Here is a 22,962-nt window from a genome sequence, read left to right as displayed (position 1 = left end):
TACATGCCAAACCGTGTGGCCTAGTGTAGGGTGACCTCCACCCGAAAGAAGGGGCACATTTTTCTAATTTGCATAAATTTACCACATCTCACTAAGTCATGAGCCTACATAGGGGTGCTGGGATGGATGGATGTGTTTGTATATACCTCTTTAGACTTTCCATGAAGTTATCCTATGAACAAAGGTACTGATGACCTGTGATCCCTTGTTTATCTTTTCCCCCTGGGTGTCTGTTCAGCCCTCTGGGGATCTATTCAACTGTCCAACAGAAGCTGTGAATTAAAGAACTGACCTGCTTCACATCAGCCTCTTGGATGTGTAGACAATGTTTTGGACTCTGCAGGTTCTGCGACCAAAGAGAATCCATGAGCCCTTCCACACTGGAGTTGTGGAATGCTGGGTCAGAGTTGGTGTAATAGGTTTAGTGCTTAAGGATGATTTGCTCAGCCTGATCTTGTCATTTTTTGTTTTTCTTGGGAATATGGTCTGTTTATAAAAGAACTTTTGGCAACCTGAATGCCTCAAAAGTTTTCACTCATTTTGGCTAAAAGCAGTAGGCTTCAGATGCCCATATTAAGGTCATAAAGCAAAAACCAATATGGAAAGCCATAGCTAGAAAATAAATTTCTATCCAGTGCTTTTGATTAACCCAAAAATCCTTGTTTTTCAAATTCATGCAAGATTAAGATTTTCTTGAACTATGAAAATCTCAAACTAATTTTTTTTTTTTTTTTGTAGGATGGTAGACTACATGTCTACTATTCTGCTTGGAAAGATCTATTTGTTACTTAATCTTCTACCTCTTTCTGAATTTTTGCTCTTGACTACATTTCTTTTTCAGTCAAACCACTGTTGTTCCTAATTAGAAATTTAAATTACATCTGCTGCAGTTTGTACACACCAGGGGATATATTTATGTAATACTTTTAGCCAGCCAAGATATTTTTCATAACTTTAGCATAACATTTTTTCATAAAGTGCTTATTGATGAGACGTTGTAAAAATTGTGCAAGAATGGACACGAGAGAAGCAGTTGTGTAGCTCAGGAGAGACCTCACAGGAAAAACATTCCTTAAATATATTTTTCTTTTATATATATATTTATTTTTTATGGTGCAGGAACACATTTTCTTGCGCTATTCTTTATATATTCTCCCTTAGTATGTCTCATGGATGTGTGCTGTTGGAAAATGAAAATAATCTTACAAGTTGTGATATTTCATTAAATTTCAATGAGACAATTAAGGAAACTCATTTTCAAAGATATACATTTATTTCAGTGACTTGAATGTTGCTTAATCAGGAAATGCCCAGAATACTAAATATAGGTAGGTTGGGCTTGTCTAGATCAGCATCTTTGAGAGTCAGATTGTTGAAAGGGAAGACATGCAGGTTAAAACAGCAGAGGCCCTTGCTGTGGGTGGAAACTAATTGGCTGAAAACATGAATAAATTATACTTGTTATTCATGTCAAGAGCAAGAGAGGAGAGGAGGGACGAATATTTGCATCTACCAACGCCTTATTTCTGCCACATGATTAAAAAAAAAAAAGATCCTTAGATGTAGGCTCCTCTTCCTATGTAGCAAGTCAGAGGAATAGAAGCTCAATTTCTTGCCATGCTTTCTTCTGAATATTATGTTTCAGATTTGGCATGTTCAGCCAAGAAAATGTTACTAAGAAGGTTGCTAAGGAATTCTGTAACATGAAACATTTATTCCTGGGACCTCTGTCCTTGAGCCTGGGGTTATGTTAAAATGCTTTCAATTAAAAGGCTCTGAATTTAGGGTTGGATAGTTCTTTCCCTCTTTTCATGGTCCTGCACTGTGTCTGGGTACTTGTAGGCTACACATATTACAATAGATTGACTGCAGTTCTAGTCCTAAAACTAAAGATTGTGGTATGATGTTATCAGACTTAAACGTCTCCAGATTAGATATTGTAGAGTAAGATCTTTTACAAACGGATTGATGTTTCTTTCCAAATCTTTCACAAAATTTGCATACGGGAGGCCTATGGAACTTGGAAAATTTTCTTTGAAGCAGCTGTTAGTAAAGTCCTACCAAAAAAACACTTCTTGTGCCATTTGGGATCCTGTCTTTTAAACTTCAGCTTGCTATACCTCTCTAAAGATTTCTACGCCCCTGGGGCCTCTGTGACGCTCCCCTACCTTGGATCTCTACTTAACATCATCCTACTTTGACACTTGTTTGGGTATTCTTTTTTTTTTTTTTTAAGGTTTTATTTATTTATTTGACGAGAGAGAGAGCGAGAGAGGGAACACGAGCAGGGGGAGAGTGAGAGGGAGGAGCAGGCTTCCCGCCGAGCAGGGAGCCCGATGCGGGGCTCAATCCCAGGACCCTGGGATCATGACCTGAGCTGAAGGCAGATGCTTAACGACTGAGCCACCCAGGCGCCCCTTGTTTGGGTATTCTTGTGGGGTGCTCCTTTGGCTTCATAAATTGTTCCAAACTAAAGCCTAAGCTCCGTTAAAGTGGTTGGGGTCTGTTTTTTCGTATTTCCCCTCACTCTTCAAAAGCCCCTTAACACAAGTCCATAAATAGGTGCTCTAGTTAAGTAGATTACTCTGGAAGTCTATCAAGAGGGCGCGATAAATGACAATCATACCGTATGCTTTCTGTATTGAGCCGAAGAGTTAGCCGCAGATGCGCAATAGGTCTAAGACAAAAGTCCCGGGTTTGAGTCTAAGCACCATCACTTAATTAACCTCGTGACCTTTGGCAGATGATTTAATGTCTATGTCTTTATCAGTGATTTAATCCCTAAATTCCCTTAAGTCCAAGGGTTCGAGGATAACTTGATTGATCCAGAGCAACGGTTCTCACAGTGTGAGAACAGGGACACTCCCCGGGAACAGTTAAAAATGCAAGTTCTCCAACCCCACCTCAGACCTCCTGAATCAGGAACTCTGCGCTTCAACAGACCCTCCAGGTGATTGAGGCATGCTGAAGTTTGAGAACTACTGATCTTTGTAGAGTCAAATCCCTGGTATGGCGAGAAGCTCTGTATCATAATGTTAGCGGACATTGAGGATTATGCAGTCATGTCACGGCTGGCATTTAAGTCCAGTGCCTGTGTTTCATCTTTAAGGCTCTGTACAATGGCTCACCACTGCATCATAGTCAAGTGTGCAGCTATTACCCACAGAATTGCAGCTCCCAAGCTCCTATGAACTGCTGGCAATTGAGGAGTGAAAAATCTTTCTAAGGTGAACAAAGAATATGCAATGGACAAGGGATTAATTTCCAGTAGCAGCCTCCTAATTTTGTATTCATAACGTCGAATGCATGGTGAGGCTACAAATGCAACGTCTGTGTATCAGTACATTAGGTAATTGGACATCTTGCAGCCCCATTTGCATGCAAAGGTGGTTGTACACTTCCCATTTACAAGTCTAAAATTAAAGCCCAGTTTGAAGCAGGCTGAAGTCTTGCTGCTAGGAAAATAATGAAATAAGGAAGAAATGACTTCTGTTAATCAGCACTTTGACCTCTACTGTTCAATCTTTGCTAATTTGTCCTTTGAAATTGTACATTCTGTGTTGAAGAGACGGAATTCTAAGAGTATCTGGGTTGGTTTTTTTTTTAAACCCTACATTATAAGCTGATAGTGTTTATCCATAGCATTTCCCCTAAAACTGGACCCACACATATGCTGCAATCTGTTGCTGCCCTAGATTTCTGCTCTGTGAAGTATTTGTACTCTTGTGGGACTACATGCATCACCTCAAAGAAGAGCAACCCTCCCACACACACACAGATTTACAGACTGGGTCTGTGGCATCATTTCATTTTAGTTCAGCCCACATTCATCAAGCAGCTACTTTGTGCCAGGTATCGTGCCAGAGGCTGGGTGTGTACAGATCAGTCAAGTTTCTGGGTCCTCAAAAGCTCACAATATTTTCAGAGCTTCCTGGTATCTCAGTGTTGCGTATTTTTGCTTAAACGAAGTCTTCCCAGATCCCCACCCCATGAATTAAAATGTTTCAAGGATCCTTCTCTGATTATGTTCTACCTGTGTCCTCAGGAGACAAGGGGACCTAGTGGACCCATGCCTGGAAGAGTCAAAGCCCCAAAGCATAAGATTATGGCCAGAGGGCCACTCAGATGGGTCATGAAGAGAAGGTGGCTGCTTTGCAAATGGCCTATATTTCCAGGTGGCAGGAACAAAGAATGCAGGAGTGTTTTCTGTACCCCCAGTGTGGGTCACAATGGCAGAGAATGCCCATCTAAAGCCCTTTCAAAGGGGCTTGCCCACGAATGCCACCTGGAGGAACAATGGATCCCTACAAAGACAGTTTACCAAGAGCCAACTGTGAGGCAGTCACTGTCCGTCTTCACCAGCTGCTTTATATTTCCATATTTGGCCATGTGCGTTTGTTTTACTTTGTCAACTAGATTGTAAGCTCTCAGAGAACAGAGCTGGGTCTTAAGAAGATTATCTTCCATGGTACCTATTTGGTGGTGACGATCATAAATATATAAGCAGGAAGACTGTCTGGAGGTTTATATGCATTAGTAGTTTCTCGTGGTAATCAATGTTTTTCTCTTCATTCCAGCCCAGGCGCATACACCGTGATAGCACCAAATGAAAACCGAAGAAATCAGATACAAAGGAGTACGTATATTTACTCAATCAACATTCAGAACTCTTCTCATCTTCTTATAGAGTAGGATTGGTTTACTTAGGTTTGTAGTATTTTTATTTTCTCATTTGTATAGACTTACCAGATCTTATCAAGTTTTTTTTCTTTTTTTTAACTTTAGCTGCTTTAATTATACCTTTTAAAATTATTCTATTGTTGGTGCTTCTAAATTTGTTTCTCTATGTTAATAGCAGAACTCATAGTGCAATTGTAAATCTCAGATTTCCATTGGCCTAAACTTTTTCACATCTATTGTCAATAAATCTATCTAATTCCCAGGAAATTGGGCTGAGTGCAGATATTTTTACAGGACTATGAACACTTGTGGAGCAGATGAATTATATATGAAATAGATCATGACCTAATTTGTCCCTTTCTTGATCTGTCCTGCCCCATCCCTTCTTAATAGAATTTTTCTTTAACTTCTGTGCTCCCGTAATTTTGTAAGTATCAGAGTCTACCCTAAGCTGTTTTTATTTGTGTACCTCAGTTTCCTGTAAGATTACAAGCTGTTTGAGGGCAGGGACTACACCTTACTCATTTTTGTGTTCCTTGTACCCAGTGGGTGTGTAACATATTTGGCTGAAATTATATGGTAAAATAAATGCTGGCATTTAAAGTTACAGCATTATACCTTAGAGGTGGATGGAGAACTGAAGTTCCACTAGTTCACAAAGAAGTTATGAGGCTTGTTCAAGTCAAACTGTGGGGCTAGCCCTGACGTTCTGTGCTCTCCTTTATTAGATCTTGGTAGGAAGTTTAATATTGTGGCTGAGAATGGACCTACAGCCACAACAGGAAAGCAGGTCTCTAAATTAGAAACTTGGGTCTCCAGCAGACAGGTAGCCCCCTGGGTGGTACACCTCCATCAGTGCTGAATACAATAATCACAACTATGCAGAGTGATTGTGGGTACTGCCGCAGGTGACCAGCGGAATCCTTAAAAGATTTTAAGGATTTTAAGCATTTTACAAGCTTTTGATTTAAATACTTTCCAGGAATTTAAGACTTGGTGTGGTCTGGAATTTTGGGATGTTTCAGAAGTTTTGTTTTTTTTTTCTAATAGTTAAAAACTGCCATATATGGACATTTGAAACAATCAGGTCTAAGGGGTAGATTCAGACGTGCCCTGGAAGAACGGTATTAGTATTTTTTGGCGCCCCCTGCTGTCACACAGAGGGTGTATTAGGGAAATAGCACCGCTCCACCAAGAGGAGGCTTTCTGCCTGGTGGTATCCAGCGCAAGGAACCCACGAACCCTCACGCCTCCTAGTTGCAGTAAGCTTGGGGGACATTTAAAATACAGTTAATATGGGCATCAGAATTCTCTGGGGATAGGTTTACTGTGTGTGAAGAGTTTTTACCGACATAAGAATATTCTCGTTTTGCACACATTCTCTAGAGGAAATTAAAAAAATTAATTTGATGTAGGGTTTTAAAAATGCCAGAATGAGAGGAAAAACTAAACTCCTTTATTTTAGTAGGAGTTCAGGTTTGTTTTTGTTTTTGTTCTTTTTTCCTCAAATCTGAACCTTCAGTTCATACTCTTGGAGAGAAAGTGCCTCAGGGTGGGGTGGGGGGGCGGCGTGGCGGGCCCAGGGTGACTCCAAGGGGCGGCTTCCTTTCCTGGATATTTTGTCCACTCGTGCTTGCATGTGGTTAATTGCCCTCTGATGTTTGTTCCTTAGGCTTTCAAGGGATCTGTTTCCTTTTCACATTCTAATAATTGATGATTTGACATTTCTCACCTGGCTTAGTTGCTGAGCAAGAGCTACAGAGTCTTGAGAAGTGGAAGGAGCAACATGGAGCGAAGCCCATTAACCTGGCGCCAAGGCGGTTAGGTAACCCAGCGAGTGCCTGAATCGGGGAGCGCGGGGCCACCCAGGGAACCTGTTAGTGCCTTGCCTGTACTTGTCTTTGGACGCAAGTAATAGGTTTTTGGGTCACTGTGCTGCTTGGAGTGGAATGCATTTAAAACTGAAACTCTTAGGTAGGCAGGTATGTTATTGTTTCTGATCTTCTGCAAGAAGCAAACGTATGATGCCACAGTTATGTGGGAATAAAGTGATGGCTTAATTGCTGAATAATTTAGAGCCTCTTAGATGATCAGCTCTGAAGAAAGCTTACCTGGGGCGCGGCATATGCCTTGTCAGAGCACCAGACAAGAGGGCAGTAAACGCTAGTACAAGCATATTAATCCTGGCAGTATTAAATGCTAATGGGGGAAAAAAAAATGAATGGCGATTCAATTCTAAAACTAAGATGAGAATGAGCTGGGGACCCGGTGGTGGGTATAAAGAGAACACCACCTGTGTTTTCATTCTACAGACAGAGAGACCTTTGGGCCTCTGGAGTGCATGCTACTGTGATGAATTGTGTGGGCTGCCTTTGCCTGGTGTTTGAATCATTCAACAGGGATGCCACCTAATGGGAATCATTCACGTCCTTTCTTCTCTTTTCTCTTCCAGCAGCATCTGAGAACTGAAAGGTCTGGATACACTGTTCCCACAGATTCAGTTAATACAAATGCCTTAGAGTCAGGGGCTACTTATTGTCGCAATGGTTTTAGAAAAGTAGTTTTTCCAGGATATAGGTTAAAATAAGCTAATTTGGAAATCATTTAATGGGTGAAAGTAATGGTAAATACATCATTCCACTGTATTTCATGAAAGGGGTTAATCTCAAGTGTCACCCTTATGCTGAATAAGCCACATTTGAGGGGTATGACCAAGAAATAGCTTTGTCCTTCCTAATGGGCCCCTTCAAACCGGCTACATGGGACTAGTTTTTCCCATGCTCTTTGGATGAAATTAGATCTTTTTGGTCTTTCTCAAATGAAAGCTGTCCAGCTAATTCTAGGTATTAAACAGTGTCATTTAGTAATTAATGTTCAGTCCCAGGTACTAATAAAAACTCTGTTACTAATGGAGACTAAAGCTTCTTCCCTGCTCCAGCCCAGGCCTATTCTGGGTAGAAAACCAGCAAAGGAATTGGGACATGGCTGAATTTTTCTCTATTGACTCCTCTGTTCCCAGATTCTGACCCCTGCTGGGTCAAAGGAGGAGAGAGAGAGAGAAGAGAGGTAGGATCTGTACTGCACAGATCCTGGTTTCTGAAAGTCTTGTTGAATCCTTACTGTGCATTCTCACCCCTGGGGTTCTTGGAGTTTTTCAGAGTCCCCTTGCCTACCATTCATCCCTCACTGGATTTCCCTGACATACTTTCCTACTGGTGTGCTTGGCTTCACCACTGGCTCTTAACTAGGGAGACATCTTTGTAGGGCTCCATTATTCCTCCAGGTGGCCCACATGGGCAAGTCCTTTAAGATGGCTTTAGATTGGTGTTCTCTTTCACGACATCCCAGATTGGGAGCATAGGAGACACTTATGCATCCTTTCTTCCCCCAAACTCTGGGAGTACAGACTCTTTGCCATGCAGCCACCTCTTCTTGATGACCTGAGTAGCCACCTAATGGCAGCCAGGTGCGTATAGGCTTTGACTTTTCTAGGTACAGGTCCACTAGGTACTTCAGTCTCTTGGGGACGAAGATTGCGTTCTCCAAGTGATTTTCATTAAACCTCTTTTGCTCATCTTGATGTGACTATTCCTCCTTCCCCAAATACACAGAGAAAATGGAATCCACAAAGACCTCTTCCCTCTGATTTCTACCTTCCTTTGACCTATCCAACGTCTTTTATAGGCTGAAGGCGGTTGCTAGTTAAGGTTCCCCAAACTGTTTTTCAGTTCCCCCTCGCAGATCCTGCTGAGGGAGCCGGGCCCCTCACTTTAGAATTTTCAGCAGTTGGTGCCTATTATCTTGGGACCTTAGCCAATATGAGCACGAGTCTCATTGTAGCTTTCTGTTAATGATGTATCTAGGAATGGTCAAGGTTCTATGCATGGGAAGAGGCTGGGGGTAAAAAAGAAAAGTCTAGAATGCATTAAACTTTGAGAAGAGTTTTGAACAAAACCTTCAAATTCGTAGGCATCTGACTTTCTTTATTTCTATTAATTCTCAACTCCTCCCCTATTCCTCTACCCTTTAGAATATTGGAATAGTTCCCGGAGATGCCGACGGTGGCTGTAACAGTAGATAAAAGCTTCAGTAGCCCTCAGTGTTTCTTTCCCATTCCCCAATTCCCCACAACAGAGACTGAAGGGCCCGAACCAAATAGGTCTTACATATCTTTTGGGACTCAGAAATGTCTCTATGGTATTTTTATCAGTTCAATTACAAAAACTACAGTGAATGCAAATTGTTTTAATGCTTCTTCTGTGAGAATGAATCTTGCAGAGAACTGACACTTTTAGTGACCAAAGCACCAGAGAATTATTTCAAAGGAATTTTTATAATACACATACCAAGCTTACATAAACACTGAGAAATCCCTAAGCAGCAATTCTTAGATGATGGTCAAGCTGCAAGGATTTCTGTCCCCAAATTATTAGAGGTTTAGGAGAGAACATGCAGATAATCTAACATCCATATTTTTCTCTTGAATACCTAAAGAAAGGATAATAAATAGTATGGATTGACAATCAGTTACTAACTAAAATAGACCCATTGTAATTTTAAAAAACTGGGTTATAAAGGCTATGTATTTGTCCGGTGGCAAGACTCCTGAGGATTTCCTGCACTTTGCTACTGGAATATGAGGCAGTAGAGTCCAAAGAAGAAAAACAAAGCATCACTGATCATCATCCTTAGTAGGTTAAGGGATGGTTGTACTCAAGTAGGAGGAATGTTCTAGAATTTCTAAGACAGGCAGTATTATTATTTAGCATGGACCTTCAGGTGTAATTTCAGTCTAAGTAAAGACTTGAATACCTACATAACTGAAAACCTTAGTGGGATTGTCCTCTTCTTTCAGGAATATGGCACCATATTCTGTCCAGCTCTGTTTCTCTTTTAAGAAATTACCATTCTCTAGTGTCTTAGCAAGAAAACTGGTTATATCCTTATTTCCAGGGATATGAAAATGTTAAAGAAATTCACAGTGTAGACTTATCATGTATTAATTAGTCTTTGAAGGCTGACATTTCAGCTTAATATTCATGTTTCACATTTGTGACTTTTTTTTCCATAGGTGGAAGCCAATCAGAGGCTGAAGTCAGGCAGAAACAACAACTCCAACTGATGCAATCTAAATACCAGCAAAAGGTCAGATTCCATCTTTTTTAGTTTAATTTTGGCAAGGAATTTGAGTACCAGCACTTTCAATAACCATGGAATAATACAGTAACTTTACCAAAAACATAAAACCTTTAAATCGATTGCAAAAGGAGACTCTCACAATCAAAGAAATTAGGAAGTGAGAAGTGAAGAGACAGATATCTAGAATTCTTATCCAAGGCGTATGTATCAATCAGGAGGACCCTTGATAAAGGGATTTATTGTTTATAGCTTAACTCTACCATGTTTTGAATGTTTTATTCCAAGAACATGGATTTGTTCACCTAATGCCTGACATGAAAGTAGTAGAGGAAGATTTAAGATGCCAGTGACTTTTTTTTAAAATAATGAACTCTATGAATTTTATAATAAGGAAATATTATCTGTTCTTTCTCTCCCTGCAACCTGGGCAGGGGGTGGGAAGACAGAGACCAAGGAAAAAACACAAGAGATTAATTTCACGGGCAGGGGATGCAGCCTGACCATCCTCTGTGATCTAAGTAGCTGGAAGTGCCAACCTATAATCATGGTGAGGTGTAGCACAAACAATACTGTAATTTGCCTTTCATCATAATTTTGTGTTCCAGAAGTTCAGACTGAAAAATAGTAACTGTGTTTTGTCCTCTGTAATTTCAATACAATTCAGCTAAAAAGAGAAGAATCTGTAAGAATCAGGAAGGAAGCGGAAGAAGCCAAAATGCAAAAAATGAAGGCAATTCAGAGAGAGAAGGTAAGACGGCAGAAAGGATGATGAGCTGCCGTTTACGGAAGGCTTACTGCGTGCCAGGTTCTCTTCTCCACACTGCCCATGCACAAATTCATTTAATTCTCACAATAACCTCACGAGTATATGTTATTCTTATTACCTAAGTTTACAAATGAGGAAACTGGCAGAGAGGATAGATAACTTGCCCAAGGGCTCATGGCCAGTAAACAGAAGAAGTAGGATTCAAATCCAGGCAGACTGGCCTCCAAGCTAGAGTTCTGAGTGACCACACCATCTCACCTCCCAGGCAAGCGATCCAAGTAGGGGCTATGTATTTAACCAGAAGGCAAAGTAGTTAGTAACGATAACATTCGGGGCACTGCCATGTTAATATCCAAATATTGAATTTTCTGGGATGAGTGTACAATAGGTGAACATACCTCTCTTCCTGATAAAAGAAAAAGTGTGCATTTGCATTTCAGTATTACTGATAGGATCTATGCAAAATCTCAAAGCGAAAGTGATGTTTTTCATTTTGATAACTCTTTCTGGGGCTTGGCCAAAAAAATCTCTTAAAAATGCTTTTCTGCTACAGAAGAAGGAAGAATGTAGTGTTGTTCTATTCCCACCTCTCCTTCCTCCTCCCATTCTCCACAAAGTCCTAAGCTGTAGTAGGTTTTAAGTACTGGAGGTATGGGGGGGCGCCTGGGTGGCTCAGTCGTTAAGCGTCTGCCTTCGGCTCAGGTCATGATCTCAGGGTCCTGGGATGGAGCCCCGCATCAGGCTCCCTGCTCAGTGGGAAGCCTGCTTCTCCCTCTCCCACTCCCCCTGCTGTGTTCCCTCTCTCACTGTCTCTCTCTGTCAAATAAATAAATAAAATCTTTAAAGAAGAAAAAAAAGTACTGGAGGTATGGGGACGTTGGCTCATGATCCTCACCACTGAGCATGGCACTTGCTGCAAGTATAAGTCATGGAAACACCGTTCCTATTCTTGCTGTCTGCCTGCCTATCTGTTTGCCTCTTTCTCTCTCCCTCCTTCCCTTTCTTTCTTTTTTTCTTTTAAAGACTGAGTATTGGTCAAAATTTAAGCCTGGTTACCGAGCAATAGATATTTTTTTTTTAATTTTTTTATTGTTATGTTAATCCCCATACATTACATCATTAGTTTTTGATGTAGTGTTCCATGATTCATTGTTTGTGCATAACACCCAGTGCTCCATGCAGAACGTGCCCTCTTTAATACCCATCACCAGGCTAACCCATCCTCCCACCCCCTCCCCTCTAGAACCCTCAGTTTGTTTTTCAGAGTCCATCGTCTCTCATGGTTCTTCTCCCCCTCCGATTTCCCCCCCTTCATTCTTCCCCTCCTGCTACTGAGCAATAGATATTTTTACCAGTTGGAGTTAATGAAGCCAAAATGTGATGGCTTATAAAACACATGCGAGTATATGAGTCTTTTCTGCTGTCCACCTGGCTGGTGAGCAGACCGTCTTTCTTATAAGGTATTTGGTTATGTTGTATGATCTTGGGCAGCTCCCCACCATGCCCCTAAACTAAGCCCCACCTCCTCCTCTTCTTTCGTGGCTGGGAGCATCTGTAGATGGAGATGTGGGCTCTGGCGTGGAGATAAGACTGGACTTCTACATGAGGAACTCTAATGAAATGCTGAAGGTGTAAGACAGAAGAGTATAAGAACTTTTGCTTGCAAAATTTGATTTGGCAGTCTGTTTCCAATTGATCAGCTACTACACCTTCACTGAAAAGATTTTTATTACAATAATTCATTTTTAACCTTTAAAACATTTTTTGTTTGTTTGTTTTTCTACTTCTCTATTCCCTATCCTTTTTCACCCAACTCCCCCCTTTCATTTCTTTTTCTTCAAAGGAATGCTCACACTTTGGTCTTGTGATTGTAGAGAAGGTGTCCCATTTACATAGTCAGTCTGCATTTCAGGGGGAATTAAGAAGATCATCCAGCCATCACCAGGAATTGAATTAAGAGGCTTGCAGATCCTGAAGAATTACTGTGTTGCAACTTCTCCTTCTAAAAGCCATGCATTAGTGGTCATTTAATACCCATAATTGGCTGGCTTATGGGTTATTTATAGCTCATTTCTTCCCCGGGGTCAAATAATGTACACTATTCAGAAATGCTGGTGGCTGAAGTGGCTTTCTTTCACGTTGAGTAAAAGCAACATTTTTCTCTTTCCAAGTTGTACCGTAGCACTAGATGTATCGCAATCATTAACTACAGAAATCTTAATTGGGTTGGCTTTTCTAATGTGATAACTGTAATGATTATTGGTATAATTTTGTCCCAAAGTGAAAGATGGGGAGAGAACGTTGATATGTTGATCCTTCCCATTCAAAATGTGTTCCTTGAAGCAGCAACATTGGCATCACTTGTTAGAAATGCAGAATCTTGGGGCGCCTGGGTGGCTCAGTCGTTAAGTGTCTGCCTTCAGCTCAGGTCATGATCCCAGGGTCCTGGGATCAAGCCCTGCTTCAGGCTCCCTGCTCAGCGGAAAGCCTGCTTCTCTTTCTCCCTCTGCTGCTCCCCCCTTGCTTGTGTGCTTGCTCTCTCTCTCTGTCAGATAAATAAATAAAATCTTTAAAAAAAAAAAAGAAAGAAATGCAGAATCTTGAGACCCCACCTGAGACCTTTTGAACCAGGACCTGCATTTTAATAAGCTCCCCAGTTGATTCTTAGTGCATAGAAAAGTTGAGGAGCATTAATGTAAGCTACTGAACAAAATAAGGAGCAGCCTGCCCCTGGTCCTTCCATAGACTTGATTTCTCTGGTTAATTGCCCTGTGCTGCCACCAGGACCTAGCTCTTCCTGTTGGATACACATCTGTGGCTTTTCCTACTAAATGTGAGCCTATTTAGTAGCTTGTGTCAGATAAAAGAAAAATGGATGTTAGCCATCTAGAAATGGCATACTTCACATTGCCAGTGTGGAAATGGCCAAGGGAAGCAATAATGGCGATGCTTATGGAGCATTTATTCTTTAAAATGCACAGCAAACACCCATATGGACAGCAGCCTGCAAAATACCATCCTCCTCTCCAGGCAAATGGCTACTGTCCAGGAACTCTGGGTCAAGTAGAAACCAAGCAGCCTATTGCCACCTGAGAGTCCCTAGCTTGGCCTCTGGTCTTAACACCCCCTGCCCTTCAGTTCTCCCTCTCCCAGGCGGGGTCACCATGGAACACGGGGTCTCTAATTGGTCACCACCTGTGTGTGAGTGAGGGGAGAGTAAACTATATTCCCTGCTAGCACATGTGAGTGGTCTTTGATTTTTAATAAGCACAAGGGTGTGAAAGGTAGCCAGCTCTTTAGCATCTGGTCATGTCAATGGGTTCAGGGAGAGTTAGTCCTATAGGTGAAGGGGAAATTTGTAAAGGGCACTTGGATACTCCAATCAAACTTTTATTTCCTGTACTAGGGTATGTTGATGTTATGTGTTCTTCCCCTGGTGTGTACTAGAGCTCCTGGACTTCATCTTGGTAACTTGAAACTGACCATTGTGGGAATATTTTCACCACAGAAATCAGTAAATGCTACAAGTCAACCTTCCCCTCCTCCTCTTTGCTAGAGCTGGTTGCTAAGTTTATCAGCACACCACTGCTTTAGCCCTAAGTGAAAGAGGGCCTCCCTCACCTTCCCCTACCACACACATTCCAAAGCCAAGCCTCTGAGGGCTAAGAAGGGCAAAGATTTCGTGAAGTATCTGGCATATTATATGTCTGATGCTTATTGATATAAAACTAGATTATAACCCATGTAGTAGGCAGAATAATGCCCCATTCCCTGCCCCTCCACATTCTAATCCCTGGAACCTAGGAATATATTATGTTACCTGGCAAAGGGTTGGGGGGGGGATTACATTTGCAGGTGGAATTAAGGTTGCTAATCAGCTTACCTTCAAATAGAGAACCTGCATTATCCAGGTGGCTCCAATGTAATCAAACTGAAAGAGGGAGGCGGGAGATTGAGAGCTGAAGAGGTGGCAGCAGGAGAAAGATCCACCTGCCACTGTTGGCTTTAAGATGGAGGAAGGGGCCATGAGCCTAGGAATGGAGGTGACCTCTAGAAGCCGGAAAAGGCAAGGAAAGATTCTCCCCTGGAGCCTCCAGAAGAAAAGTAGTCCTTCTGACACCTTGATTTTAACCCAATGACCCCGTCTTGGACTTCCGACCTCCAGAGCTGTAAGATTATTAGAGTAAACTTGGATTGTTTGAAGCCACTAAGTTTTGGCGATTTGTTACAGCAACAATAGGAAATTAATACAACTCATGTGGTTTTATGATAATGTATTCGCTTCTCTTTCTGGAAATCTATAAGACAGAGAAAATATCCCTAAACTATTAGAACATCAGAGTGAAAGAAAATCGTTAAACAAAGGCAGCGTACCAGGTATAAGTACTTTCTTTGCCAACTGGAACTTGCAGGATAAGTACACAGGTTTTCATAAATCCTCACAACAAGGCCTTTGCCGGAATTTTGTGCTATGGGAGTAAACCTCCACCATGATTTTCCCTCATAATTACATTGATGGATTAGGTAATAATTCGATTTTTTTCTCCCCCAGGCTTTCATAATACCCACACACTTGAAACATGAAAATCTTCCAATTCCATGTTAAAAACCCTCCCTACCTCCTGGATTCCTCTTCTTCTGCCTTTGATCTACTTATGTTTGAAATGATATTACACAGTGGTATATAGTTTATAAATAATTTCATTTAATACTCAGAACATTTGTGGTCTTATAACCTCAGAAAGGGCAGGAAACCAGCCAGAGATCTGGGTGGTATCTGATGACTCTCCTTCTTCTTTCTAGTAAACTATAAAGTCATAAAGCTGAGAGTTATTTGGAGCACTGGAGGTCACCATTTTTTATGCAGATGCTGAGAAGCATTGTTAGTTTTAAAGTTTTTTTTTAAGATTTTATTTATTTGAGAGAGAGAGAACAAGAGAGAGAGAACGAGCAGGGGGAGAAGGAGAAGCAGGTTCCCTGCTGAGCAGGGAGCCAGATGCAGGGCTCAATCCCAGGACCCTGGGATCATGACCTGAGCTGAAGGCAGACGCTTAACCGACTGAGCCACCCTGGTGACCCTGTTAGTTTTAATGCTATAAAGTGAAGTAGGAACTAACCAGTAGAAAATAAGGTATGCATATTAGATGCAGAGATGCTAACGTATACATATTTTTTTAAGGAATCACATTTGTTACTTATTTCTAGGAAGCAAGTAGTAGCAAAGGCTAACAGTTTAAGACAGATTACAGAGTAAAACCACATTGAGGTACTTACTGCAATATTGTTTTTATAAACTAGGAGAAATGTCCATTTCCTTATCTGTAAAATGGGTATAATAAGAATATAATGGAACGGAAGGCTTAAAGGATACAATATGTGGAAAGCCCTTAGTACAATGCCTAGCATATAGTAATCACTGACTTGGGGTGCCCTAACCTAATTAATTATAGATGTAGAGAAGTGCTTTAACACTATCTCATTTGACTTTGTTGTTTCAAGATGGTGCGTGGAAGGCAAAGAATTATTTTACATGTGAATTAGTTCAATTATTTCATTTTTACTAAACCAACATGAATGAGGTTGCTCGAGAAAGCAAACACACATGCTTTTCTGGGTTTTCTTTTTTTGCTCCACCAGATTTGTGGGCTTCCCTCTCAGCTGGGTCTCTAACAATGCCTACCCTGTGGCGCTCCACTCTGTAGGCCTGGCCCACCTCTAATTACCAAGATCTTCCTCCTCTCACTTTCTTCTTCTCCTCTTCTTTCACTTTCAGCTTATGATCTCCCCTCTCACCTTCTGGGAAATAAAGTCCATCAGGCCATAGGGACCTTTATTTTTCTGTTTCTGTACTCTTCCTTTGCTGTTTCTACCCCCACCCCATCTCAGAAGGAATAAGAAAGTGCTTTTCTTTGTTGCTACGATGGATTCTTCTACTTGTGTTTATTATCTCCTCTTCCCTCCCATCTCCTCAGGAACCTTGCTGCTCCATCAGTTAAGCCCCCTTTTTTCTTGTTACTTTCCTGTCCCCCAACCCCTCTGTTTCTTGGGACATAATCCTACTCAGTTCTCTTAAAAACAAAGGGTCTCTCTCTGTTCTGGTTTGCTTTCAACTCCTCCCTGCCAAGTGTCATGGCCCAACTGCTTGAAAGCCTTTCCACCACATTTGGTTCCCAAATGCCAGTCTGTGGACCGACTTCTAGCAATCACCTAAACCAAAGGATCTCTTGCTTTTAAAAATGTCCCTTAGGTGATGCTGAGTGCAGCTGGCTTAAGGACTTGCCTTCTTTGAGTTCTCATCTCTATTTGTTCCTTGGTGGGCTGAGTTTGATTTCTGTCTCTAGTACCCCACTGGTACTGATCTAGCTAAGAGCACCAAAGGTGCTCTTAATTTAAAAAACCTAATGGAGACTCTAATTTCTAATTTATTTAAACTCTTTGTAATATTGTAACTATTAAGTACTCTGTCCTTCAAATTCCACCTCTCTGGATTTCCAGATCCTCCCCTCACCCCACATATTTTTCTATTATTGATGTTCTATCTAGGTCCTATCTGTTGGTCTCTCATCCCTGTACCTATCCAACCACAGTCTTGGGTGAAAGTCCTCACATTTCCACATTTAAGTGTTAGTTATTGCTTGTGCTGGTGATTTCTGAAATCTGTATCTCTAGCCCATATTCCTGAATCCCAGAACCACGCATTCTACTGTATGCTTGATATTTCTCTCTAGATGTGCCACAAGTAGATCTCAAATCCAGTAGGTTCAAAACCAAACTTCCGCTCATTCTGATGCTCTTAATGGCCATCCTCTTGTACTATTCCCCCTTGCCTCACTCATCCTTCATTGATATAGTCTACCTCCTATTATTTCTTTTTTCCCCTCTATTATTTCTGTTCCCTGCATTTTTCTAGAGTTTGCCCATCCTTCTCTGTCCCCGTTGCCTTAATTTAGGACTCATAATTTATGGCCTGGATTATTGTGAGAGTCACTCCATTGGTTTTTATATTTGTGGCCCTTCCTGCAGTTTATTCTCCACATTGCTTTCAGAGTGAGCTGCTTACTGTCCTGCTTAAAATAACATAATGGCTCATCATTGCCTTTAATGAAGTCCAAACTCCTTTACTTGGCATATAAATTCCTCTCTAACCACCGTTTCCCATTTCTTCAACCTTATCTTCACTACAAACACATTTCAATTTATCCATGAGCTTCTCAGAGTTCCCTAAACAGGCTTATTCTCTCATGTCTTTGTTTACTGAAAATATTGTAAGTTATGGGAATATCCCTTTCCTATAGGTCCCAACTATAGCCCATCATTGCCTTTGTGCAAATTAGAAGCAGATTCTTCATGCAGGCAGTCAGTTCTGTGGGTGCTCAGGTTGGTGACTGATAGTACTTTTGTGGGACATAGAAAAAGATACCTGTGCTGTGCTGAGACACCCCGTGCTGGGATATAGGGCTTGGTGAGCTGAATGCCAGCCCTCTTTTAGCCTCCCCAACCCCTTTCCTGGCCCCCCTGAGTAGTGAGCAACCTGTGTAATGGAGTGAAGTAGCCCTGCTCCCATCAGCTCCTCCTCCTGGAAAACTTGCTAAGATTGATCTCTGTCTCGAATTTAGACCACGGTTCTTATCCTTTAATTTGGTCATCAGCCCCTTGGTGCATCTGAAGAAAGCTATGGATGAACCCACTCTCTGTAAAAATGAGCATCCTCTTAACATAGAGTTTACTCACGAACCCAAGGTTAGAAACCACATTCTGAATGTTAATCAACTTGGCTCCTGTGCCCAGGATGGGGTCTGCCACTTAGTGGACACTAGATTAATGTTTGTGGAACTGTTGAAAGCACTACGTTATGCTTTTTCTCTGGTCATATTGTTTGCAAACCTCTATCCCCCCACATATTTTATACACTGCCATCATTTCTTTCTTGTCTGTGTTCCCAGCTAGCCTCTGAAATTTTCCAGAGGAGGCACTGCTCTGTTCATATCTGTATTCTCAGCATCTAACATAGTACCAAGCTTATAATAGGCATTTGATAAATGTTTGAACAAATGAGATTCAGTAATATTAAATGATTTGCTTAAGGTTACTCAGTGGTGGTGGATCTGGAGCTGGTTACATAATTTTTTCTTTTAGAACCCATGCTCTTAGATATTTTAATTAATTAATTAATTAATTAGAGTGTGTGTGCATGTGCAAGCAGGGTGGGGACAGGCAGAGGGAGAGAGAGAATCTTAAGCAAATTCGACACCCAGCACGGTGCCCCACGCTCAGTCTCGTGACCCTGAGATCATGACCTAAGCCGAAACCAAGAGTTGAACACCAACAAACTGAGCCACCCAGGTGCTCCTAGACATTTTACATTTATATATATATATATATATATATGTAAAGTATGGTTGGATGACTCCTTAATTCTCTGTTATATGGAAAGAAATAAATAGTATGACTAAATGTAAGTATTCAGATTAGCATAATAAACAGCTTCTACATTGATAGGTATTGAATATAATTTCTTAAATACTCTGGTATTTTGCAAAATACTTCTCCATCGACTTCTGAGGGATAAACAGATCTTTTTGTACAGAATTTAGCTACTGAGTAACTGTTTTCATGAGTTGAATTCAATGATAATCTATTAGTGAAGATATCAAAACTGGGTTTCCAATTTTTGACCTTGCTAAAGGAACCCAGCCCTGGTCTCCAGATGCTTGTGTGGTTTTCTCACTATTTTCAAAGTAGCATTCCTTACAGTGGTTTAATGAATCCCTACTGCTTGCTTGCTGTCTTTTACTGCCCCGTACTTTTTTCCAGAGATGTAGGGCCTCATCACAATTGATCATGTTGGCCTCATGAATCAGGATTTTGTTTTTCTAGGTTGAGAGCCTGTTGATTTGGTTTCACAATTCTCTATTAGTTTACTTCCTAGAACTTATTTCATGAATAATCCAATTGCTTTGTATTATAATTGATTCCTTTTGTAATAAACCTCCTTTGTTTCTTTCTGAAACTGAAACCTCCATTTTACTTTACTTTTTTTTTTTTTTTAAAGATTTTATTTACTTATTTGACAGAGAGAGAGAGAGAGTGCACTCGTGCACGCACAAGCAGGGGGAAGCGGCATGCAGAGGGAGAAGCAGGCTCCCCGCTGAGCAGAGAGCCTGATGCGGGGCTCGATCCCAACTCTGGGATCATGACCTGAGCCGAAGGCAGATGCCCACCTGACTGAGCCACCCAGGCGCCCCTCCATTTTACTTTTCAAAACGGGACTAGTAAGTGGTTCTGTGTGAATGAAGACTTCCATGGAAATGAACAACATGAACAGTTTTTCCCCTTCTTCAAAAGATGAAGCCAAACTTATGTCAGGGTTTAGAAGTAATGATTTCCATTATTCCCTTTTCACAGGTCTTCCTGCTAGGCAAATCCAGTTCTTTCATTAAAGCAAACCCAGCTGCTTGCTGTCTCCCTTGGATTCATTTAAAACTTCAAGTCTCCCCTGTGTTGTAGCACTTGTTTTAACTCCACATTAAATTTGTTTTCTAGGAACTTCACTTGTTTTTCATAGGCAAGTTTAAAAAAAAAAATGTTATGTCATAGTGAACAAAAAGCTCCAGGGTTATTTAAGTTGGATTAAAATATGCCAGAGCCTTGGTGACAGTAATATCAAATATGAAGTCCTTTGTTTCTAGGTTCGCCAAACAACTAATTAAAAAAACTTTTCCATTCCATTTTTTATGACATCTGCTGTTCAGTCTCTCAACAGCTTTAAGTATCTGATTCTAAATCAGGAGGGAGTTGAGTCGGCTTATTGAAAATCTTTTTCTGAATGCTTTAATGGAATGTGGGTGGGATATATATATATCTATCTATATATATAGATATATATATGTATATACAAACACACACACATATATATAATTTTTTATGAACTACTTAACCATTTCTTATAATTTTCATTCAACATACTTGGTGTGGAAATTTCATATTTCCCTTAAACCATCTTGAAAACACTTCTTAAAATATAAATGTTGCCATCATTTGAACTACAGAATAAAAATGTGAATACTGATTCTGTGATTATACCAATCAAGTTGGGAGAGGGGAGCCACGGCAGGAATCTGGGGCTCCTGGCTTTCAGTGAACAGTACCCATGGGTTGAGAGGGCACATCTTGGAAGCCCTGCTAGGTACCATCTTGGACTACTGGGGCCACTTGAACTTAAGGATTTTGGACCTTGGTTAACTTTAACACCATGATTCTGCTTAAAGCTTCCCTAATAGGTGGCATTTTGATATTTGCAATTTCAGAGCAATAAACTAGAGGAGAAAAAAAAACTTCAAGAAAGCCTCAGAAGAGAAGCATTTAGAGAGCACCGGCAATAGTAAGTTTGTATCTTCAGAACTTTGTACCTTTATAGGCATATTGTTCATCTGCTTTTAAGTTCTAGGTGCTGGTAACTGTTTAAGACCTCTGGTATTGGATTATTGGCTGTTACATTAATTATGTAATTAAACTCTGTCATTATGTAAGTGAGGTTCTGAGGTTCACAGAGTATTCTTTAGTAGTTAATCGATTTGAAATAATACTGCTAAATTTGAGAAATTCCCCATTCTAAATAACTAGGAGGGCTGATTCTTTGGTGATCCAAGGTACTTCTGATAATGTCGACTTTCAAAACACTGATATAAAGAAGATGATATTTGAAAAGAAGTACCCAAGCAGAATCTGAACTAACTAGGGGTTTATCTAATGCACTGGGGACTAGTCACACTTGTATTTTTGTAGACAAAAATTGAGGAATAATTTAGCAATTACTGGCAAAATTCCCAGTTGGTGGTCATCCACCAAGGTACTTTTTCTAGTAGGACTTGTGAATATCAGCAGCTAATATGTATAGGGCAACTACTATGTGCTATATTGTAGGTAATCTACTCTGTTATACAGGCTTTAAAGATAAGCTCCTGTCCTAACTCTAAGTAGCTAGATTACCTGCAAGCTGCTTAAAAGAATAGAAAAAGCCCAAAACCATATTTTTAATTATAACTTAGGAATATATATATATATATAAAATACATAACCTAGAAATTAACCTCGGTTAATTCCAAATGTGGTAGAATTAAAACCAAGCATATCTGGATTCAAAGTCCTAGCTCCATTTCCCAACTGTGACCTTGGACAGAGTATGAAACCTCATTTTTTTTTTTTTTTTAAATAGGGATGACAGTATCTCTCCCATAGGCCATTTGTAAGGATTAAATAAAATATTTCACATAAATGGCATGTAAGTGCCTGAGTTTTATGGAAATGGAACTGTGTACAGGTGTCTTTGTTGAGTGGATCAGACAACTTCTGTTTTGTAGTGACTATGATGTAGAGATTATTCTGGTCCCACCCAGAACTGGCAATTGGCCTCCACTTTCGGGTGGATTGTTATCTGACTCCCTCCTCTTCTCTCTTCCCGTCGTTATACCTCATTTTCAGAATTTAAGATCATTCTCTTATTGGGGTGAGCATATGTGACACCCTAAAGGATCTTGCGTCCTCTGGTTTTCTCATTCCATGGCAATTATCCTGCCTCTATCCTAAGCAGCTCTTTCTTGCTTTAAGTCTCCGAGGGAGGAGTGGGAAGGAGTTTCTCAATGCTTTACTTTGCCTCTTAGCAAGTGAGGTACTTGGTTGTCTTCTGCTACCCAGGCCAGAAAAATGGGAGATGGAATGGGTTGGGTAGAAGTGCCAATGAGTGACATTATCTTTCTTAAGTTAAAATAGACGTTGCCCTCATTTGAGTCATAGAATCCATAGGCTGTTTTTCCCTGCTGTTCTTCTAAGACTGGTATGGGGCTGAGGGAGCTGGTGGGAATCTAAGGAGAAGCAGTCTTAGAGAGAGAGATGGCAGGAGAGAGGCAGTAGATCAAGGGTGTTAATATATTATTGCCTTTCTGTTCATTGGTATAGGATGGATGAAAGTATTTCTAGGCCAGCCAGAGGAGTTGAAGGAGACAAGGGGATGTGCCATGGGGGTAGTAGTAGGCTAGAGAGACAATAAAGACAAATGTATTTATCCTGTGTCATTCTAGGTTCACTGGAAAAGGAAAGAGCTGCTTACCAATGAAGGGTCTTAGGTATAGGACTAGGAGTTTGAACAAGCCCATTTACTGGAGCCTTTTAAGCATGGTAAGGTGAAGGATGAGAGATTCTCAGAATCTAAAGGACATGGGAGGTTATGTCACCCACGCGCCTTTCTTTCATAGTCTCCAGCTTCTTGAGTTGTGTTTTACTAAATACTAGAGATCAATCACCCTTTTTCTCTGAAAGAAAAAAAAAAGAGTTTTACCCTCAACCACCTCCTATACCATCAGTGGAGATGAATTCAATTA

At 40.7% G+C, this 22,962-nt stretch overlaps 1 protein-coding gene across 2 annotated transcripts in view; it reads left to right on the top strand.

The window, feature by feature from the left end:
* EPSTI1 (epithelial stromal interaction 1) overlaps positions 1–22,962 on the top strand; it is an 87,876-nt gene that overhangs the window by 13,570 nt on the left and 51,344 nt on the right. The window contains exons 2-6 of one of the 2 annotated variants that reach the window (XM_032402950.1): positions 4,578–4,636; positions 6,422–6,505; positions 9,752–9,825; positions 10,484–10,567; positions 20,893–20,966. In XM_032402950.1, the coding sequence (XP_032258841.1) occupies positions 4,578–4,636; positions 6,422–6,505; positions 9,752–9,825; positions 10,484–10,567; positions 20,893–20,966 (375 nt within the window). Of the gene's footprint in view, positions 1–4,577; positions 4,637–6,421; positions 7,153–9,751; positions 9,826–10,483; positions 10,568–20,892; positions 20,967–22,962 lie in introns of those variants that run through there. The other variant, XM_032402951.1, reaches the window with a different exon arrangement.

The sequence above is a fragment of the Phoca vitulina genome, unplaced genomic scaffold (assembly GCF_004348235.1).
Source record: "Phoca vitulina isolate PV1807 unplaced genomic scaffold, GSC_HSeal_1.0 scaffold5, whole genome shotgun sequence".
Classification (NCBI taxonomy): domain Eukaryota; kingdom Metazoa; phylum Chordata; class Mammalia; order Carnivora; family Phocidae; genus Phoca; species Phoca vitulina.
This window is presented reverse-complemented; position numbering and strand designations above follow the sequence as displayed.